Source organism: Petromyzon marinus, chromosome 13 (genome assembly GCF_048934315.1).
Source record: "Petromyzon marinus isolate PM22_M1 ecotype Great Lakes invasive population chromosome 13, UKy_Petmar_22M1.pri1.0, whole genome shotgun sequence".
Classification (NCBI taxonomy): Eukaryota; Metazoa; Chordata; class Hyperoartia; order Petromyzontiformes; family Petromyzontidae; genus Petromyzon; species Petromyzon marinus.
Window position 1 is genome coordinate 2683875 of NC_133679.1, and position 24539 is coordinate 2708413.

The 24539-nt window shown below is 41.7% G+C and overlaps 1 protein-coding gene across 7 annotated transcripts in view; it reads right to left on the bottom strand.

The window, feature by feature from the left end:
* ATR (ATR checkpoint kinase) overlaps positions 1 to 24539 on the bottom strand; it is a 67776-nt gene that overhangs the window by 32904 nt on the left and 10333 nt on the right. For all 7 annotated transcript variants that reach the window (XM_076066710.1, XM_076066711.1, XM_032953904.2 and 4 more), the window contains exons 8-28: positions 24232 to 24423; positions 22902 to 23083; positions 22474 to 22626; positions 20618 to 20822; positions 17885 to 18207; positions 17218 to 17438; positions 16239 to 16339; positions 14777 to 14951; positions 13166 to 13303; positions 12204 to 12398; positions 11052 to 11237; positions 9640 to 9732; positions 8484 to 8614; positions 7593 to 7736; positions 6687 to 6780; positions 5857 to 5982; positions 4850 to 5056; positions 3228 to 3341; positions 2680 to 2795; positions 1147 to 1267; positions 568 to 705 (exon numbers count right to left, since the gene is read on the bottom strand). In XM_076066710.1, the coding sequence (XP_075922825.1) occupies positions 568 to 705; positions 1147 to 1267; positions 2680 to 2795; positions 3228 to 3341; positions 4850 to 5056; positions 5857 to 5982; positions 6687 to 6780; positions 7593 to 7736; positions 8484 to 8614; positions 9640 to 9732; positions 11052 to 11237; positions 12204 to 12398; positions 13166 to 13303; positions 14777 to 14951; positions 16239 to 16339; positions 17218 to 17438; positions 17885 to 18207; positions 20618 to 20822; positions 22474 to 22626; positions 22902 to 23083; positions 24232 to 24423 (3355 nt within the window). The remainder of the gene's footprint in view (positions 1 to 567; positions 706 to 1146; positions 1268 to 2679; positions 2796 to 3227; positions 3342 to 4849; positions 5057 to 5856; positions 5983 to 6686; positions 6781 to 7592; positions 7737 to 8483; positions 8615 to 9639; positions 9733 to 11051; positions 11238 to 12203; positions 12399 to 13165; positions 13304 to 14776; positions 14952 to 16238; positions 16340 to 17217; positions 17439 to 17884; positions 18208 to 20617; positions 20823 to 22473; positions 22627 to 22901; positions 23084 to 24231; positions 24424 to 24539) is intronic.

Here is a 24539-nt window from a genome sequence, read left to right on the forward strand (position 1 = left end):
CTTGGAAATACCTTTGGAAGGCAGAATGTGGAGGACAAGCATCATTGAAGTGTTCCAAATATAAAGATGACATTTTCATCATCAAAACTTGCACATGTAAAGACAACGGTGTGCGACTGGCAAATGTGCTTATACATTAGCCTGCTGGATTTTTGCTGCCTTGCCCAAGATTACATTTGGTATTGAAACATTGGAGGGAATTTATGTCGTCGTGCAATTTGTACTTGTATACTTTATTTACTTTGATATGTATTTAGTGACTTGCTTAGCTTTCCTATACCTTGCACCCCAATCTTGTCCTTGTATTGTTTGTTGTTGAAACTTTATGACCTGCCCCAACTGGACGTCTGTGAAAAATAGCTTCAGAGCTCATGATTCTTGCAGTATAAATAAATATTCAGATTCTAAAGTACTTGTATGTATGTTTTGAAATTTAGTGTACATGCCTAAAATCTGAAAAAACTAAATTGGAGAAACCTATCAAGAATTATAATCGTAGGACAAGAAGCTGCTGAAGTTGTTGTTTTGAATATAAAAAATGACGATAATGCCAACTGCTACTATTACCTCCTGTTCTTCGGATACGTCAGCATCCAGCAGTACATAAACGAGGATGTGCGGCAACAGGAAGAGCGTCACCTTGATATCGTGCTTGATGATCATGCTACACGACGTGAACACCCTGCGTGCTGGCTCCTGCCGCACCTGCAGCAGCAGATACATTTGTTGAAACTGGAGGGGCTACCACCACACAATTCACAGGTAGCAGGGAACTGCACATGGCACCACAATGGCTAAAATGCTTTCAATAAGAAATGCAATACATTTAAACAGGTCCAAGCCCCCCACCCCCCTTTTCCATCAATCCACACTAACCAGCATGCTCAAGAGTAGTCAAACAACCCTCATGACCAACGCGGTGTGGCAAGGTCTTTGGGATTGACAAAGGGCTGAACATAATATAGTCAGAGATATCCATTACAATGACTGCATTAAAGAGTTGAGGTGTGATCTTCTAGGATATTTTCCTAAAACGATTGCTATTATAATGATGTTGCCTCTTGACTATAACAGCATCATTACTATATGAATGGTAACAAACCAAAAATGGGGCTTTAATTTTTTTTGCATAAATGGTGTGTTTACCTTGGTGAGGAGGTAGCCTGCCCATGTGCATGCCCAATCTTGGAATGTCTTCCTCACATTCGTGACATAAATCGGCTTCCGCAGTTTTGCCCAATTGAACATGGGTGATGAATTAATGTATCTGTGGTGAAACATGAATACGCCTTTAACATCTCAATGCCCAAATCACAAAAAAGATACATATGGCAATATGCAGTAGAGTTTTGGAAAAAATCCACCACTTACACAAAAAAATACTTTACTACTTACAATCCAACATATCAGCAATTCATAATTTGTTCATGTTTTCTGTACCATTGTAGAGAAGTAGTGTGAGCAACCATGAGGGAGCGAACAGAGGGAGGTGCGAGCGAGTTGACAGCCTTAAGGGGGTACACACACACCTTCGGGAACAAAGGCGGGTCCTAGCTAGGAGGAGGAGCCGCCAAAGGGATACTTAAGGGGGACCCCTGTGACGAAGGTGTGGTCGTTGTGGGGAGCCAGGGCAAGAGTCGGCTGGAAGAGGTCTCTCCCCTCCTCGTCGCCGGGCGGTTTTGGATGAACCCCCACCCCGTGCAGACGAGTGGGAGAGCCAAGGGATAGTGGAGAGCAGGGCCCCGAGTAATCAGTAAGAATCGACTGAGAGAGAGAGGGTTCTCTCTCCTCGTCACCGGGCGGTGTTGAATGAACCCCCGCTCTGGTCAGACGAGTGAGAGAGCCGAGGGTAGGACAATAGAGTTCGGGGGTCCAGGGTAAGGACCAATAATAGAGAGCACCTACCTCTGGTGTGAGTTCCAGTGTTGTGTGAAAGTGTTAATAAACAGCAACAGCCCTTATTGTAAATCCCTTCTCCACGTGGTCTACTGCACAACACCATGTTGAACATATCCCATTGAATGTATGTTTTCTTTCCTATGACAAGAAGCTTAGCAGCATGGGTTGAACAGGCCAACACTATGTTGATGAGACTTAGGACATATGGGTCCCAGAAGATTAATACGCTGATAAAGATTGCATTTGATTTTTAAGTGATTTAACAGACCCTTGTACATTTCTTACCTACAATAACGCATGACAGCACATCTCAAGTGGTTGATTACACTGTTTTTACTTAACATTTTGAATGAAATATAGTGGGTTTAGATTTAACTGTACAGTTCAAAAATGTATTTCATTCCATAGTTGGCATTAACATTTATGAATATACGGGGTTATATAAAGTTTGAGTGGAAGTCCACTGGTATCAAAGGCTTTTAAAAAAAAGGGCATATAACGACTCATCTTGTTCTACATATTGCGGAACCGAGGGGGTTTGTCAATATTTTGGGATAATCTGAGAATCAGGGTTACTGGTCTTCAGATTAAGGTTTTACTACATTTCAAAAATTGTATGGCAATGCCCTTATAAACTTGTGATCTTCCATTATTTGATTTATTATTACAGATATATTATTCTCGTTTACGCTTGTCATAGTAAAATACCACTTCTTGATACTACATTACAGACCAATAAATGTCAAACTTAAAAAGTCTGTTATTTAAAACAGTGCTAACCTAGTGTGCAGGTGTGGCTCCAGAATCTCCTGCACATTATCAGGAAAGGATCTCCAGAGGCAGCGCCCGGGAGTGCTCTCGGTACCCTCCTTGCAGTCGTAGATCTGCAGAAGCTCCTGCTCAATCAAGGCCACCAAAAACAACATTTAGAAATGGTACCAACTCACATAGCCCTGTGTGAAGTATGCTTAAACAACATCCATAACCGACAGTTTAGGGATGCCTTCATTCAAAAGTGCATTGACAAAAGGCTGTACCAAAATGCGATTTAGGTATGTAAATAAGCTGAGGTAAATAAAATGACCACTTAATCTATCAGCTAATCGGCCTTCCAGATCAATATATTAAAGGAACATTGTTGAGGAAAATTCATTACCAGTTCAAACTTTATCAGCAGGCTAAATTGATGGTAAAAATGTAGAGGTGTACAGAATATCAACGTGAAGCAGAAGCAGAATAAATAAAAAGCTCCTATTGAGCGTATGCATATGATCAGAGGATAGGGAAGGGGTGTCAGGATGGTGAACTTGTGTGAGCAGTGGGCAGACCTGCATTGCATAGGCAGCACAATCCTGTGCTCGCACATTGTCGGCCGTGGCCAAGAAGGCACGAGTGAGCTCCGTGAGCAGTTCGCGAGCAAATTCAGGCTCCTCCACTGTAGCCTGTTTGACAAATGTGCACCAACTCTTATTAACAAGAATGAAACAATACCTGCGAGTCATGACCATTCAAACAACGGTTTTTCTTCAATTATATTTTTCAGTTACAAAGTAGTGGTAGTACTAAAGTTAAATTGATAAGGTGGCGAGATTAACTCCTTTTACCCATCATCTTTAGTCGTGGACTGTGACATTACTCGCGACACATACTTAAAAACTACATTATGATCGAGGCCCCATCCATACATGGCACTAGAGGGTCTCTGTAGAGGGTATTTAGTCTACTGTTCCAGGCTGATCAGATGTCTTGGAAGATGCAATAGTATCCAATAGTATTCACACTTTAACGTTAACTTCTGCGGGGTGAAGCTAAGGCATGATGAACACACTCGGTATCTAGGAGTTACCCTGAATCAGACGCTTAACTACCATCACCACCTCAAACAAGCTAAAGGTAAACGAAAGCACGAGTGAATATTATTCAGAAACTTGCAGGAACAATCTGGGGAAGCGATGCCAGCATGTTGAAGATATCGACGCAGGCCCTTGTTTACTCCACTGCGGAGTGCTGTGCCCCGGTGTGGGGTGCAAGTCCTCACACGAACCTTGTCGATGCCGAAATTAACAACGCGCTTTGTATCATCAGCGGTTCCCTAAAGACTACTCCACTCCGGTGGCTTCCTGTGCTGGCGAATATCGCTCCGGCCAACATCCGACGCAATGATGCGACGGACACGGGAGTACAAGATAATGGAAAACGTCACTCTGCCGCTCCATCAAGCTCTAAAAGAACTCCCACGCCCAAGGCTAAATTCCAGGAAACCGTTCTGGATACGCGCCTCCGCTCTAGCAGCCGAAAATAAAGACACCGCCACTCGGTGGTCCGAATCATGGGCGGCTATGGACGTGGCATACAAAAACATAATTTTCGATCCGATGGTGGAAGTACCCGGGATTCTCTCTTCCACGACTATGGACCACACTGAACCACGTTCGAACACAACACGGCAGATGCGCGTACACGTTCAATAAATGGAAGATCATCAATGAATCGCCAAACTGCGACTGTGGAGAAGTCCAAACCATCAAGCACATCACCAATGAATGCTCCATCCATGCACATCCTGGTGGTATCGCTGAAATCCACACTAAGTCCACCACATCATTGGACTGGATGAGGAACCTTTGCATTCATTTACGACGATCATTAAGAAAAAAAACTGTTGCTTTTCACCATGTAATACGAAAGAAGAAGTCCACCACACGTGACCTGCCAATCAACTAAGCAGGCAAATCGAATCAGCGATCCTTGGACTGTTAGTCCAATTTACTTGTCATTACACCATGTGAGCATCCTGTACATGTATACGTACTCTTTTATTAGGTAAAAAAAATTACGTCTTATTCAACACTGTATGTCTGCACTCCATCTGGAATATCTATAGTAATCATAATGTAAATTGAGCAACCAGTTATTTTAATTACTCAGAGGAGTGTAATAGATTTCTTACCAGGAAGGTAGTAGTTCTGTTTGGTTGACAACTGGCAGACAGGTCAAGACGGCCAGGGTCTATCGCTCCCAGCTCGCCCAAGCACTCGCCAAAGAGCAGGCGTGCAGATAGGTCGGCATCATGGCAACCCTCCAACAGGACAGTGACCAGATGCGAGATCACAGGTTCTACCGTCTCACTCTCCCACGCATACTTCATCAGCTTGCCCTGATTACAGGCAAAAACAAAAACCACACTCAGTGCTAACCAAGCCTGAGTTGCAATGCCCTTGGAAAGGCTAGCTGACACAAACAAAGGCTCAGTAAGGCAGGTGAAGATTGAGTGAGACATTTGAAAACCAGGCAATGCCCAAGCCAAGGAAAGAAGGAAACAGCAAGGTGAGGAAAGCGAAGGTTGAGAGGAACAGAAGGCTAGGCCAGACAAGTAAATGACCACAGATGAGGCAAGTTGGGGGAACAAATAAGGCCAATGTGGAAAAACAAAGGCCAGAGGGAGGAAAACAGCTATCCAAATGGACAGGGAAACCTGCTGCCACCTGTAGCCTCTACATTAAGAGGAAATGAGTGAAAAAAAACCTTCCTATTGTGTCAACATATATTTTGCATGCATTATGAGTGATGGGGTTTTGTGATGGTGAGAAACATAGATGGCAAAGCTTAAAACAGTAAAAAAATACGTTGTTCTGTACTCCCCTCTGCTGCCCACAACACAGACATGCAGCCTATAACATTCTGCAGTACTTGGTCATTGCCCATTTAAGCATTATTCAGGCTCAAACCTGCTTAGCATCTGAGATCTAACAGGATCTAATAACATTCCAAGTTATATGTCATAGACAAGAACTTACATAAACCTATGATATATCCTATTGTTTATTTTTAATATTTAATTGTGATCGAGTTTTACCATTTTGGTAGGATGCAAATGTCAGTAATTAGAATAGCATGCAATGAAGCCCTCGAGGATAATGTGTATTGTTTAAAACAACAAGCGTCTGGGTGGCGAACCTGGTTCTGGTAGAGGGTGTGGCGCAGGCGGGACAGTGCATGGATGCGGATCTGCAGGTTCTCATGCTGCACGGAACGCATCAACCGCTGCAGTTCCGCTACCAGGTCTGCCGAGCGAGACTGCTCCTGTAATGGACACAGATGTCGTTTTTAGTCAAAATACACCACTAGAGTAAGTGTAGTTTACAACCACCTACTTAAAGTAGACATGCCACATGAGACAGTGCTGGAACCAGTAAGAAGCATACCCCCCCCTCCATTGCTAACATTGACTTGCAGCATAAGATGTATTTTAGGTGGAGTCTACAATTAAAAAGCCCAGGCCAAGCTTATATATTAATAGCTAGTGCTTTGCATCAGTACATATTATGGATACGATATGTATTAATCCAAATCTGCTTTCACTGCAAATCTGGACTTTTTTTAAGATCGTTTAGATTCAGAGCCATGGACCTGAGCAGCTATACAAAACAGGAAGGATAGGCAGAGGCTGTGGAGGAAAGGTGTGGGTTAAAACTTGGGCAGCTATTCATGATGAAACCAGACCCCAGGTGTAGAGTTTGATGGTTTCAGCCTGGTCATTTCCTAGCCAACCACTTATGTAGTGGCAAATATAATTTTAATCAGGCTTGGGACTCCCCCAACCTAAATAAATTTCACGATGCAGCTATCAGCATTAAGACCACCTTAGTTGGTGATATTATCAGCCCCACTACCTCAGGTGTTATTAAGGAGTCAATAAATTACAGGACATGTATGTTCAATCACAGCATATGTAATAGTAATATAAAAAGCTAATAAAAAGGAGTGTTTATTTTTGTGTATCCCACCTTACTGTATGCATTCAGCACATCCAGGATGGGGCCTAAGTCAGGATGGTCTGGCATGAAGTACACCTCATGCAGATAATCCTGCACTGCATTCCTGTTAGACATGAAATAAACAAACGACGCTGTAAACATTCACTCCACACACGAACAACAGTACATTCTAACAAGTGGAACCAGATTTTATAGCGATCTGCCCAAAGCCAGAATGAATGGGACAGACAGTCTTGAATGCCAAACCAGAGTAATATTGTGGTAGCATGACCAAAAGGTTCTGGAAGATGCAAAATGGACACTGGATTCTAGGTCAGCATGAAATAGGCTTGATCCAACATTGTTAAGACATTTGAACAGCATGTCATACCTTCGGAACTGGGTACACTCTATGTGAATTGCACATTACTTTGAGCCATACAACACTGTTATCATGTTTGAATGGCTTTTTTTCCATCTATCCTTTTTCACATAGTCTTTGCCCAATTACTCTCTTTTACTTCTCTTCCTCATTATTTTCACATCAAATCTCTTCTTTTGTAGAGCTTAAGATAATTTTTCTATCAAATTTACAAATGGGGGATCAAATTTATTCCTAAATTGGTATTGACAAGTGCACTAAAATAAGATTAATTTGTTCTCATTCCCTATTTCCAGCTTTCATAACAGAGATTCTGACACTTTCAAGCCTGACTACTCCCACCTCAATCTAATATTCTTCCAAACTTTATAGCTCACTGAATAAACATCACTATCTCCAACACTGAATTACACACTATACCTATGCATGTATATAGAAATTATTTTGCACCGTACATAGCCAACCATGCTCATTGGAGGTGCGATACTTACACAAGATGGTCCACAATAACACATTCGAGTTTTGCAAAGCTGTTCCAAAACAGCGGTCCTTACCTGTTCTCCACAATCATGTAGTGGAAAATGCAGGCCACGTTCTTGGGCTCTCGTGTCATGAGAGGGAGCAGGGCCACAGTGATCTGGCTCAGCAGGGGGCCTAGGCATGTCAGTTCCAGGCAACGTACAAAGCAGTCCCATGCCCTGCAATACAACCACAAGTCATGTACACTTATATCCCCACTTGTGAGTTTGATTATACAACTGGCGAACACTTTTACAGATGGTATGGCACACAGAAGATTGTGCCGAGTTCAGCTAGAACCCAGTACATCCGAGTTGCTTCCACCATCTCTGCCACCCATATTTATGTGCACCAGCAGCTCTGGCAGGCTGCCAATAAATGCTGGAGAGAGCATGGTCAAGATGTTAACAAATGATGTATAGCCCTTTGTCACTCCACTGCTGGATAAAGATGTGCCGACACCTTTTCAGCCAAAGGGGTTGTTTGACTATATTTCATCACACTGAAAAATGCGTATTGGTATGAATCCGCATCTGCTTTCGGGGGGGGGGAGAACCGGTTTTAATATCAACTTAGGTCGCCGTATTTACTGCACTGGTTATTATCCACAGCGCCACCTATTTGCAGGACAATGGGAAGTCTTTTTAGGCTGTTAAATACTTATGTGCGATAGGTCCACATACATATATCACTTGGAAAGACTGAGATACATTCAGGTTGTCATGAATAACCTGATGGTCTTAGCGCCTGCCAAAAGATAAATCATAAACCTAGTTTTTCAATTAGTTTGGCCAAAGCATATCTCTCAAAAGTATGAAAATTGTCCAATGACATAATTAAGACCGAACATTTAATAAAAATAAATTACATGAAGCCCTGCTTATCATTGTGAATAAAACATAAAGCAACAACTGTGCACCACTCACTTGCAGCAGAGCCTGGGAAAGTCGTCCTGGTAGCGCAGCCCTGTTCGTAGGGTTGTCATCATCTTGACCCGTACGGACGTCACGTGTTTAGAGCCCATGAGCTCCATCAGGGACATCAGGCTGTTAAGCGTCTGTCAAGTCACACACTGCAGTTAACTCCAACACTGCAGTTGTGGGAAGCAAATTTTATATAAATACAGACACATATATACATCACACCAGGCACTTTTCGAAGCCTAGTCAACCTAGAGGAGAAACAAATCCCTCATATAATCTTAACAGACTTCTGGGGCAAGTGCTGTTAGCAAGCACCTATGAAGGCCGGCATGGCACACGAGGGGGTGGGTGGGCCAACACCACGCCTGTTCACCTTTGTATAGCTAGTTGCGATGTTTACACACCGCAACAGGAATTTGAGGCCGAGTCGACCCAAGGGAGGCCCAGGACTGGTTCAGATAATCATCACTAGTATTGGTCTTGAGCGGGAACTGAACTCAGGTAACTGAGGTTCACTGCAATACTGTTCCGCAAACATACATAAACAGACTATATATGCAATCACACACAAACACATTCGGAAATACAAATAATTATTTGTATTAATCAGATACGCACACAAGCCCATATAAACACATTCTCATGTGGTGTAGTCACCGCTCGTCTTGTTTCCTCCTACTTCCCTGCGACAATGTGTTTGAGCCTGTCCCAACCCTTATTCCTTCCTTCACGGTCCCAGGCATTTAAACTTCCCTGCCCTGTTAAAACTCATGAAACCCATCAGTGATCTGTGACAACCACCATAGCCAGAGTTGCATAAATCCTAGATATAGTTGTTTTATTCCGTATTCACTTATCGCACTGCAAACTCATGGTGTTTTTGTTTAAGAAAAAGCACCAATTTGTTTAGCAGCTTGCAGTTTCCTTTAAAGTGGTAATTTAATAGGGATTAATAGAGGGTGTCACAGGTTACGTAATTTGTGACAAAGGTAATTTTACACAAAAAGAGTTTTAGCAATTGTTAAATATTTATTTTGATTTCATCTTTGCTAAAAATGTCAGAGTGCCTTCCAAATCAACCACAAGTAAAGTGGTCCCATCTGGCCTTCATTTCATTGGATTGCTGTTAAGCATTGAAGTGGGCTATAGCCCCACTGGCCTTTTTCTTGTCCTCCATGCTGGTCCCAGAACTCAGGAGCTGAAGGTTGAAAAACGCCAGAATTCCGAGCAGCCGGGGTTGCAAGTACTCGGCCTGCATGCCCAGGTGCAAAACACAGAACTCTCAACAGGCACGCCTTGGCAAAAGTGGTAATATACAAACAATATTTACATCTGAGTGAAAGTAATAAGAATTAGTGTCAACTTTGCATCATGTGGAAACGTACAAAGTTCATAATGAATGTTAGGATTCAATTATCAATCACTGAAGTGTGAGAGAGTAGCCGAATGAGGTCAAATGACTATGTAGATAGAGGATCATACACAATTAATTCGTGAAAAATTGGAAATGTCCATGACTGTATAAAACAGCTGCGGATGGAATATGGACAGGTGGTGGCTGAGTCAGACCACCGGACCAGCACAACTAAGATCCTGGGTCTTTATCGGGGTAGCCACCCATGCTAAAATGATCAAGTGTATTGAGCTGATGGTCATAGTACCTGATTAACAATACCTGCACAAAAATAATATCAATACATTTGATCCTTAATTTGGTATTAAAAATGATGTTTTGACGACCATACAATGAGCGTCGATATAGCATGATGTGTGTAAAAATGCAACACCTTTGTGGCCAAAAGAGATTACTTTAAGGAGTCTCAGAAGAAGTTATGTGATCTATACTTCCATCGACAAAAATCTTAAATTATTGATACATATGGGTCTTAAAAATGGAGAATTGATATCTAGGTCTCTAACACATGCTATAGTTATGTTTTTTGGTAGCTATTCTCTTTTTCAATACATTTTTAATTGTCATCACTAGGAGCAAATAAGTCACATGTGGTTATCTGGCAACAGCTATGGGATCTGGCAGAGGGTGTAGTTAAATCAATGGCTTAGGCGATGATATCTTCAGATTGTTCTTGTATCAGTAACATTCGGGTATGCCCTAACATACATAGCATCCTTGACAAAGAAAATGTTCGACACTCCATGTAGTGTCTAGCAGTGTGGGTAGAGTGGAAGGCGGGGGAGGCAAGGCTCATCGTCTCTGACCCTGTGTAAATCTCTCTGCCTTGCATCTCTCCATATATCTATGTCTTAGAGCCAACTCAGTTCTTGTGTTTACTTAAAAAGAAAGCTATTTAACAATTTAGATTCTTGGCCATTCCTTACTCAAACTAAATCAAGCGCTGCAAAGACTTGAATTCCTTTCTCTGTTCACAATTAATCTTTAAATATACAAGATTGTGTGTGCACGTGTATGCATGTGTTTATTTTTCATCAAATTACACTAAGTCCGTGAATGCACACTTAGTTGCACACCCCTGTGTGCCTACACGTATATGGGTATAGGTTATATGTGAACGCATGCATGTATGCATACATGCATTCGTACAAGCGCACCATTTGCTGAGATGAGGAGATATCACCACACACATGCTGAGCAGCTTCCGAGGACGAGAAAGAGGCAAGCATGGCCAGTCCGTTGAACACCTGCCGGTAACTCTCGCCCAGCCGCAGCAGCAACTCATTGTGGAGGCTCTGGAAGTCCTGCCGCAGGAGGCTGCCAAGCTCAATTTCTGTCTCCTTCTGCTCAGCCAACGAGTGGACAAGATAGTGTGCAAATTGCAGTAATAATTAATATAGAAAACATATGACTAAATCACCCGAAATGCACCCCATCAGTTAAGATCTTGGACGCTTCATCCAGAAGTGTATAGATCATGGTTTATGATGATGATATTGACTTGGGCCTAAACTGGCATGGCCATGATTCCCTTTCCCGGAAAGACGTAAACACCGAGGCAGGGAAACCAGGCGAGGCAGGCCTAGTTTTGGAGAGAACTAGGCCTCGAATGCATTTAAATGTAATTGCTGTAGTTAATTGCAAATGAGATTACATCACACATAAGATAACGTCATCTTGTTCAAAAATAATGTATAAACTTGACACAGGGCTCCAGGATCAGGGATGCCTTTCTTTATTTCCTCGCCTGGGTCATTGCACCTTCTGTGCAAGGGAATCAGGGCAGACCAGATTCACTCTTCAGCAACGTTATTAGCCTCAACTTATGATGTCACGCAATGGCAAAAGATGCCAATTCATTTAATGTGTTATATTGGTGAATTATGGATAATCCTTTAGATCAAGTTGACTGTTTTTAGCCAAGATGAGTCTCTAATAGCAATGCAATGTTATGATAAAGCTTAGTTCGTACTGAATCAGCTTAAAATTATTGCCTCCTTTATACATAAACAGGACAGATGGACAGACACTAGTCATGCATTAACACTTTCAATCTTAGTTGGATAGCGTAAATTATAAACCCAGCCCCTGGACAGCATGAAAGTAGGGAGTGACGTGGGTTACACCTGCACCAGTGTTTTTCACTAATCTTCAGTATGAAGGCCACCACACATCTGAAACCACTGGGTTTGACAGCATCATGGGGTGTTTCACATTTGTGTTTTGTCGGGGGCCGCACGCCAGGGGCCACACTAATGGCCACCAGGGGCCGCCAGTGGCTCGCAGGCCTTGCAATGAAGAACACCGACCTGCACGAACAGCAGAGCAGCCTCCAGCTGAGTCTTGGAGCAGCAGCACACCAGGTGAGAGAAAATATACTTGAAGTTGGTGAGCAGAGCCTCACGAGAGCCTAAGTGAAGCTGTTGTGCCAGCAGACCCATGAGCGTTGCGGATGCAGGCGTCGCCTTCGCTACCAGGAACGTGAGCAGATAACGCAACGTCTTCTGCAACGAGAGCAACAATGTCAGGACAGTATTCGTATAAGTTGGCTACCTTTGCTGGAACCTGTATAATATGCGATGACACAAATCCTAAGATCTTCTGATCTATTGAATGCAAAGTTGAATATATGTTTAAGATGTTAAATGGTCTTATATTTCTTATATCTCTGACTTAATCTCACAAAACCCCCAACCCCTTATCAAAGTCTATTTCTGGGTTTCTAGTATATTTCTGGGTTTAAAATTCTCAATTTATACAAAATATAATTAATAAAATTAATGCAATTGCTTATGAGAAAATACTTTAAAATTAGTGTAAATTACAGAGCAAACTGTAAGGTCTTCCACGAATAAATTGTATACAAATAAGTGCAGTTCTCTCCTTTAAGAAACCCTACTTTATTTCTCACATCTTTACATCCATCAACGGACTACAAGTGCGTTTTGAATATGACATGCCAAATCCTTATGTACTATTGTTATATTATGATCTAATTTGACCGACTTAATTTTAACCCCACCACACACTTTTACACAATCTTTGTTCAACAATTTTTTTCCTTTATGCTCCAACAGCAATACAAATAATACTACACAGCTTATTTATATAGACATAAAATCACCATGGTATTTTTATTGCAAGTAAAGGTTTAAAATAACGAAAATGACACTCAGCAATTTCACTGTTTAATCAAAATGTGTTAAAGTCCTCGGCGCAATGGGCTGCTGCTCAAGGAACTTCTTAAGACCACACGACAGATTCCCCTTACGTTTAGGAAGTGGGTGAGATCAGGAAAGTCAAACACGCTGGCCACTTCAGACAAGACATCTGGGGAGGCTTCTCGCTCTTCGGGCAAGGGCTCCGAGCTGGCAGTTTGCTGAGAGTCATGCATCGACTTGGCCAGAAACTGCACACGCCACAACCGAGAGGTGAGGGCAGAAGAAAGGAGGCCTCTTTTTAGGAGCAGTGGCAGAGTAACATGGGCAGAGCAACTGGCAGACAAGAATACTCACCTTTGTGCCATAGCATAATTTAGAGGGTGCGGGTGACAAGCTGACGACATTTTTAGAGACTGTTCATTTTATTTTCACGACATATATAGATTTTAAATGACATGGATTTTATCAATAAAAAACATCACAAAAATTTGCAGCTTAAGTTCACACAAATTGTAATCTATTTAATCAGGGATGTATTTAGCAATGATGAATTCCTGGAGGCAGTGTTGGAAAATTATGCATGATTTGTGTTTTGACATCCACCTGCAGGATTGTGATGTGTGCCTGTAGGAGGCAGTATGAACAGTATATTTATGACAAACTATATTTGTGGATTTTCGTGTTGTCAATTTGCATGTGCATTTTTTCTATTTTTTCCACATACTAAGGGATATAAATGTACAGAATAAAGCAAAACCACGTTATTAATAATAACATGAAAAGGTAGCAGATGTAGCCATTCCTTATTGAAACTATGAGGCTAAACAAAGCCATCTGAACCTGGTTATGTATTTAGCCAGAGCCAGGGATGGTCAATAACAATATCCTAAATAAAACAGCTATTTAAGCCAGTGGGACATTTCTCCAGCTGTTTTAAACATTCAATTAGAAAATTTACTTTAAAATATTGCGTGCTATTCCACTAAATGTCATGCTCAATTGAAATACTCTACTGAATCCTAAAAATCACAACTGTATCTCATTTTGCCCCTTGAGCCTTAGGACATTTTAACCCAATCCAAAAATTGGCAATAAGCCTTGGTTTGGGCTTGTCGAGTCTCACGCATTTCTATGAAACCATAAATCTTATAAATTCTAGCTTTCCTTTTCGAATGTCTATTTCTATGAAACCCAAAGAATACTAATTATGCCTTCAAAGTACTTATATTATATTAAAAACACCTATTATCTGCAGCCGTTATATCCAGGAACATCTGTGCAGACAGGCCTGATTTGTAACGCTTCCCATTATCAGAGATTTAACATAAATTACCGATAATATTAACATTGTGGATGGATTATGCATGGGCACTAAAACCATGTTATTTGGTCAATTACTTTTTGAGTCATTTGCAGGAAAGAGAAATACCCAGATAATGACAATATCATGAAGCATAAAACCTACTTGGTTTACTGCCTCACACAAAAAATGTTATCCTACATCCGAGTATTTCATGCACCTAATGGCATCATCTACATGTGATCCACTGAAGTGACCCTAACCTCAAAGTCAATGTATGGCACGGACTCAGAATCTGGTTTAACTTGGACCATTACCTAACATTTTAATATAGTAATTCAGCAATACTACTCTTCCCATAAAAAACGAACTCACTCGCTCACAGGTTATCACCAGTCTAGAGGGCTGGGAGTATGTTCACCTGACATATGGGCTTCTTGAACTGGCTGAACAAAGCCTGCGGGGAGATGCCTCGCACACTGGCCAGCTGGCGGATTTGGCCGTGTGCTGTGGCAGCCACCAGGGGCCACTTAGATGTGACGCTGTGCACCAGGCTCAGCACCATGCACAGCAAAACACTGCGCCCCTGAGCAACCCTGTAACACATCCACATCAGCAGTTGCATCATGACAATCGACGGATATCAATACCATCATCAAAATCACTACCATCATTATTATCAGTGGTATTATGATCCCAAGGGGTATCACTCTTCAAATAAGCAAGCTACAAATGGAGTTGTTAAAAATCTATTTGGATATTTTGATTTGAGTTTATTGTGGATTACATTTATTAAATATCATGAGTTGTGATTATGTATCATGTTATTATTGGGTAAAGTCTGTATTGTATTTTTTATGTGTGGTATTTTGTGAACTGTATTTTTATGTAGTGTTAATTGTATTGATGTAAGTTGTACAATCAACAGTTGTTGACCTATTGAAACTCACCTCCCCCATACGAACATGGAATTTGCATGATTGGTTGAGGACTGTAAACAGTAGGTGAGCACTGCCTCAATGCTTATTTGATATTCAAAATGATTTTGGCTTTTGTCATTTGTACCATGTTGTGTTTATGCAGTAATCATTATGTTCATATTAAGCATAATGTTATGTGGATTATTTAGTGGTTAAGTGTTATATTTAAAATTTTCTTTGTTCATTATGTACTGTTTAATGTTTTTTGTACGTATAGTGGGTGTGATTAATTACTGTGTATTCACCACGCAGGCTACTCTCACTGTATACCCTGGTCTGCCCCTTCCTCATTGCACTTTAACATAACTATTTTTAGCACCAAAGCCAACCATGTAAAAAAAGGCCATCTCACGTTTGAGTAGCATTCCCGTCCGAATGCTGAAATGCACGCAAGATATGCACACACATCTCGCTGTGTTTTTTTAAATTCTGCATTTACAGACACGTACAGCGTCTTGAGATGCCGTTACATTTAAATGTTATGTAAAGTGCATTGTTTTGTAAACACAAGCCTCATTGTATTTTGTATACAGCTGGGGACAATACATCGATTAGGTAATTTAATCAATACAATATTGTAATTGACTCCTTTATTGTCAATCACTCAGTTTCACATTTCAGGACAGTCCTGCTTTATGTACATTGAGTAAATTCTTCCCATTACTTTTGAATTTGGGAGGAAGAAGGGGTACAGAGAAAAATGCAGGCATGTAAAGGGAGCACTTTAAAACTCCTGCTTCAGTCTTATAAAACACACCTTCTGAACCACCTCATTGTCCTGCAGTCAACATATATTTTACATGATCCACATTGTAGCTTGAAGCCACCGAAATACAAGCATACTTGATCATCACACCACATTTCTCACTTTCTATTTGGTATTTCGTCAGCTGTGGTACTTACCTGCTGATTTGCCCCGTGGTGAGCGCCAGGGTGGTGCGCAGACTCTCATCTCGTGCCAACTTGGCCTTCTTATAGGCCATTTTCAGCTTGGAGATTAGCAACTTCACAGAGAAACAGCATTTACATATCACTAAATAACCACTGATCAGCTGGCTTAAAAACGTATCACCTTCTTTCTAAAGATATGCTATCAAGAGTATTCTACTTAAAAAACACATGGAGTAACTGTGCACAACTACAAGTGATAATGCATATCCTTTTTTATTGGCATAATAAACTTTTACAAACACCTTCAGATTATATAAATTCATGTATGTTTACTTTTTGTGTTGCATTAACTTGCTTTTTTCTCAAATCTCCCTTATTTTCATATTCATTATATTGTTCCTGAGGTATCCTTTTATTTTAAAATATAGTAAGTCCTCGCTTAAAGTTTTTTCACACAAAGCGTTTTTGTTATAACAGTTATTCTATTAGGGAAAACTCCACCCTACTAAGCATCTGTGAAAGAGCTTAATAACTCATCAGATTCCTCCAGTCTAAACCAAGAATCTGATCCTTGTCGCAGAACGTGGAAAGCACCCGTTATAACGAGGTTTCTGAGTGGTTGAACGCAAAGTAAATCCTTGGGCTGCGCGGTTTGGGAATTATGGGTATGTGTGTGGAATTATACAGTCCCGGCATACCCTCATTGTTACTCAAACTCACCCAACCACAAGAAGCAACACCACCATTGTCAGGTAAGCAACATTTTGTTGCATTAAAAAATAAATTGTTACATGTACTATCTCTATCCGATCTCTCATAGCCAGTTATAAACCTACTCCTAAATACCCAGTTAATATGAGTGTCATATCGGCTCCATCTCTGCACGAGCCAACAAAATTACATCCTTGTCCAGTCAATTACAGGTCAGCATTGTGATCACTCGACACACCCAGCCAAATTTGGTCTCATTTGTACATGCACGCCCATTCACCTCACTGCAGGGGCTGGGCTTCGCTGTGTCCTCAGGTCCGAGTACAGCAATGAGGTGTCGCACAGCCAGGCTGAAGCTCATCCTCACCCCCAGATCCTTGTTTTCCATTAGGCCAAGACAGGAGTCCATGATGTCCAGTACATCTGAGTTGCTTCCACCATTGCCATCACCGCCACGCATATCAATGTGCACCAGCAGCTGGGGCAGGCTGCCAATGAATGCTGGAGAGAGCATGGTCAAGGTGTTAAATTATGTAGTCCTTTGTTAATTCACTGTTGAATGAGGGACTCCCCACGCTGTTCGGGTAATGGAGGCTTAAATGACCACACTTACCCAGAATTGAATCAAAGGCCTCTGCGATGCTGGCTCGGTATTCCGATCCCTGAACCACCAAGCTACTTTTGAGCATCAACTGAGTCTAAATATAATCCATAGCACCTTAAAACAAACTAAATTTTGAAATTAAATACCTGTGGTGTTCCAAAGTACAAGGCCTGATTAGCATAAAACATCACTAAATATTGTAGGAATATTTTGACATCAGCTAATTGAGAATTCATGAATATTAACTACCATTACTTTCCATTCCATCATTAAAAATCAGTTTTCACTGAAACATTAAAACGCCTTTAAAATTTGACTTTTTATACACCCTTTCCATACGCACCAAGCTTGACCTCGGGAGCAGTGTTGGGTTGAAGCAATAGTAGAAATGGCGTTAAGGTAGAAGCTGGTAAGCATATCCTTCCACTGCATTTGGGCTGCGCCCCTCCATTTCCACTACCATAGCTGCCACCACCACCACCACAGCCAAGTGTAAAATTGTGGCACAGCAGCTCATCACCAATGGCCGATTCACTTGTGCTCTTAAGGGCAGCAGTGAACGGTCGACACAGCAGACTCGAACAGCCAGCCAGCACACAGGCCAGAGGGCCAATGGCAGCTGCCAATTTCTTCTGCACTGCATCTGATGGGTCGGTCAGTCTTTCCCTGTCAAAGCAACAATGGAGAAATGAAGTATTTTTTTAATGTTACCATCCTTCAGAGTGAGAACTTTAAGTGTACCTGTAAGCACAACTAAGTTGGCACGGATGTCTCTTAATATGGCTTAGTTCATGCAGAAAAAAATATCAAATCTTGCAAACTTTTGAACAATTTTACTCCAAGGACCAATATTTAATGGTAAATATATGCAATTTGAATGCGGCATTTTATGTTTATGCTCCACTTATCATAACCTCCTCTTCTTGATGAGGTAATGCTTTATTGACATTTGCAATTCTAGACTTCAACGTAGCTTCATTGATACTGCCAGTACCTTCCTATCACTCTCCACATCTATCTATATTTCAGGGTGAGATGTTTTTTTTTTCTAGTTGCCTTATTAAAGTTCAGCTTTGTGACCTGTGCAGCAATATACACATTTTCTTTGGTTCTTTCGGTAAAGTCACGTAGAATGAGAATAAAATAATAAATTGATAAATAATAAATTAATAAATTGATAAATTTATTATTTTATTTTATCAATTTATTATTTTATTCTCATTCTACGTGACTTTACCGAAAGAACCAAAGAAGATGAATCATTGCAGTCACGAAAGCTTTAAATCGAAATATACACATTAATCCTTAAACATGTCTTAACCTTAGTTAACCTGTCTAGTCTTTCAGTGGTTTCTAAAGTCCATCAAAACTCATGCTAATGCAACATGTGCATTGAACATGCCTTGTTGATTAGATATATTTCACCATAATAAAGGTATTTGGGTTAGATCGCGTTATTTATAAATGTGTCGCAACCCTCCACCACCCGACACGGCCAATCAGCAAAAAATGTGTCACGTTGACAACAAATAGTTCACTACTTTAGCCCACCGGTGTGTTGAAGAGTGGATCCACAACATTTACAATTTGAGTACGACGTTTCGCTGGAAATTACATCCAGCATCTTCGGGCGATTTGCCAAAATAGTGAAGCCATCCACCTACTTCCGGTCTTAAATAGTGTAGGATGACATCATCATTGTTGAACCCCATCAGGATTCGAGATCAGAGGCAAAGGTGGGGGTGAATGCAATTATGTAATAGATCAGTAACAGCCATTTAGCGTGACTCACCTGTAAGGAATTGCAAGGTGTTGTGCATTACTTAATATTACCATTTTAGAAAAAACATGTCAGCTTCGTGTTGTTTTTGAGCTTAACCAATCAAGTAGTCGAAAGGCTTTGAACATAGATGCATGCAAAATATCTAGGAATATCAAGGAATGATAGGAAGAGCAAATAAAAAGTTAATGATGAAGTGGAAAGAAAGTTTATGTAATTAGGATAAAGATATTGCATTGCGTGGGTAGAAGTGGTTAGAATGGAAAAGGACTGGCACCTGAAAGGTTTATATGGGATCTGAGAAATCGGTGAACAAGGAGAAGACCTAAATGAATACAATGGGTCACTACAATAGCTGTGGAAAACCTACTCTAATCACCCAGGAATGTCTGTCCTTAACGCTCGTGACGCCACTCCACATCGACCAGCCCCCCCCTCATTAATATTCATGAGCAGGTGACATCCTCCAAATGTACACCCCTCATTAAAACTCATGAGCGGGTGACGTCACTCAATATGGGGTACTCCCCCACCCCCCCCCCCCTAACGATCATGCGCAAGTGATGTAACTCCACATCGTACACCCCCCTTCATTAATAATCATAAGCAGGTGATGTTCTCCAAATGGACACCCCCCCCCATTATTACCTACTATGAGCCAATAATGTCTGTGTGCACCGCTCGTGACATTACTGCACGTCGAACAGCCCCCCTCATTAATAATCATTACAAGGTGATGTCCTCCAAATGGACACCCTCCATTAATAATTAGCGGGTGACGTCACTCCACATGGGGGGCCGAGGCGCATCCTCCCTCCTCCTCGGCGTCAACTCACAACCCTCACTACAAAGGCAGAACCTTCATGTCACGCTATCTCCGTAACGCTTTTGAGACAAAGTAAAAAGGACGTCATGATGAACAAGGGATTATAACCTTAAAATGAAATAAGTCTGTCACCACAGCCTTACAAATTGCACACCAATTCATGCAATGAATATCACGTCGCGGTCTGCTTTTCGCTTGTAAGTTTCAGATTTACTGCAATACACCCGTCCTTGGACGGGCAAAAGGCTAGTAGACAATAAAAACGAAGGCAAGGTATATTATCATTGGTATTTTCCATGATGATCTATTTCCCCTGATTTGTTAGAAACTCTGGCCAGTTAGTTGCTTTTTCTCAGAGTTAAAACTGGGCAATATCAGATGCCACATGGTGAAAACTTTGGAGTTCAGAATTTATTAAAGTATAAAAATGTAGAATTCAGAAAAAAATGAGCATTCTTGTTGTTACTCACTGTAACACACTATGGACGATTCCAGATGCAGTGTTAAGGCCCAGCAGCTGCCGCAGGAGCACTGGGCCAGCCCACACCGCGGCTGCCCGCTCCTCGTCTGCGCAGCTCTCCGATGCCAACTGCAGCACCACCATGCGCCAGCTTGAGCTTATGTCAATGGGCAGCAGTGCAAGCAGGCACAAGCAGCGTGCTCGCAAGCATGGTGCTGGGGATACACAAACAAGATAAAAACTGTACTCAATTGCTACCACCCATTGTCAACTTATTTTTTTTTACTTATTTTCAACCAGTTTTAAATAGAAAATCCTGCAGCCAATATTACCCACTTTGTGTGGTAGTTTCACTGCCAGATGAGCTTTATAAAAAATACTGAGCACATGCATGAATCAAAAAGTCAACTATATGCATATATGAACAATGGCAAGCACACTACCAATAAGTTTCAGTTACTAAATTCAAAAAAATGGAATGTTATGACTTATCACTACAGATACTGAGACATTCGGAAGACAAGAATTCGTGACCAACTTTGTGCTAATTTCCCTGCCAAAATATACTATAGAAAATTGCAGAGCACAGGCATAAATCAACATGTCATTATAGGCAAATCTGAAAAGTGGCAAGCACAATACAATAACAATTTTAACTTGTGATGCGGACATTATTCACGGCCTCTCGTAGAGAGAACTCTGATGGGCGAGGAACCACAAACTATTATTAAAACATGCCAGTGATTTGTTATTTTCATGTAAAAATACTTTGCTTTCTACAAGTTTTTGTAATGTTAACAGCTACCTTTACATCACTGCAGCTACTTGAATAAAAAAAACCAAGATGTTTACTCTTTGGTTCTTTCGGTAAAGTCACGTAGGTATAAAATAAATTAAATCACGAGGTTTCGAGCGCAACACAAGCGTCCGTCATCAGGTGGGACAACCACAGCAAGAAACAATTGCTGAAGTGGGCAACAGGGCTGCTGTAACAAGAGGCTATATAGGTAAGAGAGGGGGGAGCAGCCAGGGAGGAGCGATAGAGAGGGGGGTGTGAGGAAGGGGGAGTGGAGCGCTGAAGATGCTTCAGCCTCCCACTCCCAGCCCCGCTCACTTCCCCCCCCACCCCCCGGCATTTTGCCATGCTCGCCCTTTAATCCCTTCTAGCAACGCTCCACTCCCCCTAGCCCACACCCCCCTCCCTTCTAGCAGCGCTTCACTTGGCAGCGCTCCACTCCCCCTACCCCCCTCTCTCTCCTCCCTGGCTCCTCCCCCCTCTCTTACCTATATAGCCTCTTGTTACAGCAGCTCTTTTGCCCACTTCAGCAATTGTTTCTTGCTGTGGTTGTCCCATCTGATGACGGACGCTTGTGTTGCGCCCAAAACGTCGTAATTTAATTTATTTTACCAAAAGAACCCTGCAGTCATGAAAACTTCAAATCAAGAAGATGTTTAACAAGATCAATAAGAAACTGCCATTCAGTGACAGATCTGGCCTAAGGCTGAACTTTAAGGTTTTCCAGTTTCAGTTAAAATGTGCAATGATGACAATGTGAATCATTCGGTCATGTAAAACAATTATGAGCTCAAATACCGGGCTCTAAAACACACGTTTTCTTGAAGAACTGCATAGAATTCTGGTATGACTCCATTGGTATGATGGTCTGAAAGTGTGAATGCCACTGAATTCCAATTCTTAAACTAAAAAACACTTGTGCCAAGAGGGATCTGGAGCTGAGAAAATCCAAGGCATAATTTACTGCTTCCTCAAATATGGCCACAAGCTTCCACTGGCAGCTGTGGAGGACAGCATACTTCACGGTGAAGCTAAAATCTGCGACGAGTGAGTCTTGTAGGTGAACTCACTGAAGGCAGCCTCCAGTCGCTGCCCAAGAGATGTCATCTCCTGTATACTCTTCATGGCGACCTCAGTTTTCTCCTTGCGTTTGTGCACCCATGGCAGGGACAGGACCCAGCACAAATGCTCCAGGGTATCAGTAGAAAACATCGTACAGTGAACTGAAATTCAGTCGGAAGGAGCAAGGCAGTGTGAATACATTATGCATTGTGTTCAAGAATCAGCCATCATCAGCCATGAATATTATCAATCTGTGAATGCAAGGAAATCAGGTCTCCTCACATGAATTCGTACTGTCCAAATGGATCCTCACTCAATTATAAGGTAAAGAAACCTGCCTCTCCCGCTGCAACTAAGTACCACAATTGATAAACTTGCATAAAACATTTACTTGGCCATGACACAAAGTGGGATATGGTAGGAAGGCTATTCATACCATGCATGAGCAATAACCCATCGATGATGGAGATAACCCTTGCAAGTGATTGCTCAGTCCAGGGACCCATAGTCAGTCCCTCCAAGTGAGCCATCAGCACTTGCACCACCTGCGTGAGGATCTCCGTACATGGGATCCACATCCTATCCACGACTGACCGTGGCACCTCCTTGAGAGGATCCCTGTAAGGCAAAACCAGACAAGACTCGAACTTTGTTGCACTATCTGTTCCAAACAGGCTAGAGCCGTGCCGGTTTTACTTTGTGTTTAGTTTGTTGTCCTTCCCCAGGATCTCCGATTAGCACAGATGGCTATGTACGGTGCAAAAGAAGTTCAACAAGTATTAATCCATAGCCAGGAAAACCCATTTCTCCATAACATATATGCCACTCCCATTTCCTCACCACCTAAATTTCCCATTACATGTTCCCACCCTCTTCTTACTCCTATCCATTTAGTGACTTGAAGGTGCACATTTTCTCAAGTAAATACAGAAAAGTGGTTGGAAAATGGATGAAGATAATATTCCAAAATGTTGATATGATTAATGTAAGTATAGTTTACAATTTGGTATTGTGAACAACTTTTACATTTTTCAAAGACTGCCGTTCTGAAACTACTACAAAAGATCCTTATGGCAGTACCCCCGGGGTACCAAATAATACAAAATGGCCGAGGCAATTCAATATTTTATTTCTGACCTCTTTTTTTCCAGGGGTGTATTTAACTCCACGACTGGAGTACCAATCAATCCGAAAATCGGTGCTACTCCGCGATGTTGAAACGCAGCGAGGACGATTGCGCTGAAACCCTGAATGCTTGTATGCACCGCACCATAGTGCATCGTGTACAGCTCATCGAGATGAGTCAATTGCCGCACTGCCGACAGTCAGACTAAAAATGACTGCATCACGGACATTATGTGAGAGCCGGGGTACTATGGTACCCTGGGGTACCGCCATAAGGTTCAATTATATAACAGGCTTCACACAGTTAAATATTCCTGCTAAAGGTTTGACTGCTATGAAGTGGGCTACATGTATTTCCAGATTAGCTCAAGTGTTTAACAAAAAATCTCATGTTGCAGTGCCCCATTTTCAAATCTACTGAAATACACTTCAAATAAAGCTCCAACAATTCACAGGTCTAAACAGTTTACAAAACCTTCCAGGAGGAAGTATATATTGTCAAATGGGCTTCAATAAATATGAAGTGTTATTCATAATACTTCCCAGTATTTGAACATCACTGATAGACTACGACAAGAGTTTTAGAACATTAAACAAAGCACCTGCCTGATATTCAAAACGTATCAGAGTTTAATAGGTACCTGACATTTGGCACCAAGCGGGCAACACCAGCACAGACCAGTGCAATCACATGCACAATGGTGGCCACTCCTTCCAGCTGATCCAAGGTGTTTGGGAGTGACTTGTCCTTCAGCTGAGTGAGCAGTACCCCCAGACGCTCCTGCAGCTTGTGCAGCAGGCCGCTCTGTACCTCACCGTTGTCTGTCTGCTTGCTGATGGCAAAAAACCAAGCCAAGGCTCAGAGAACATTTGTATTCTATGTAGAAGTATCAACATCCACGTCCGTCCCATTAATCACTTGTAGTGGCCATACACCTTACATTGTCTG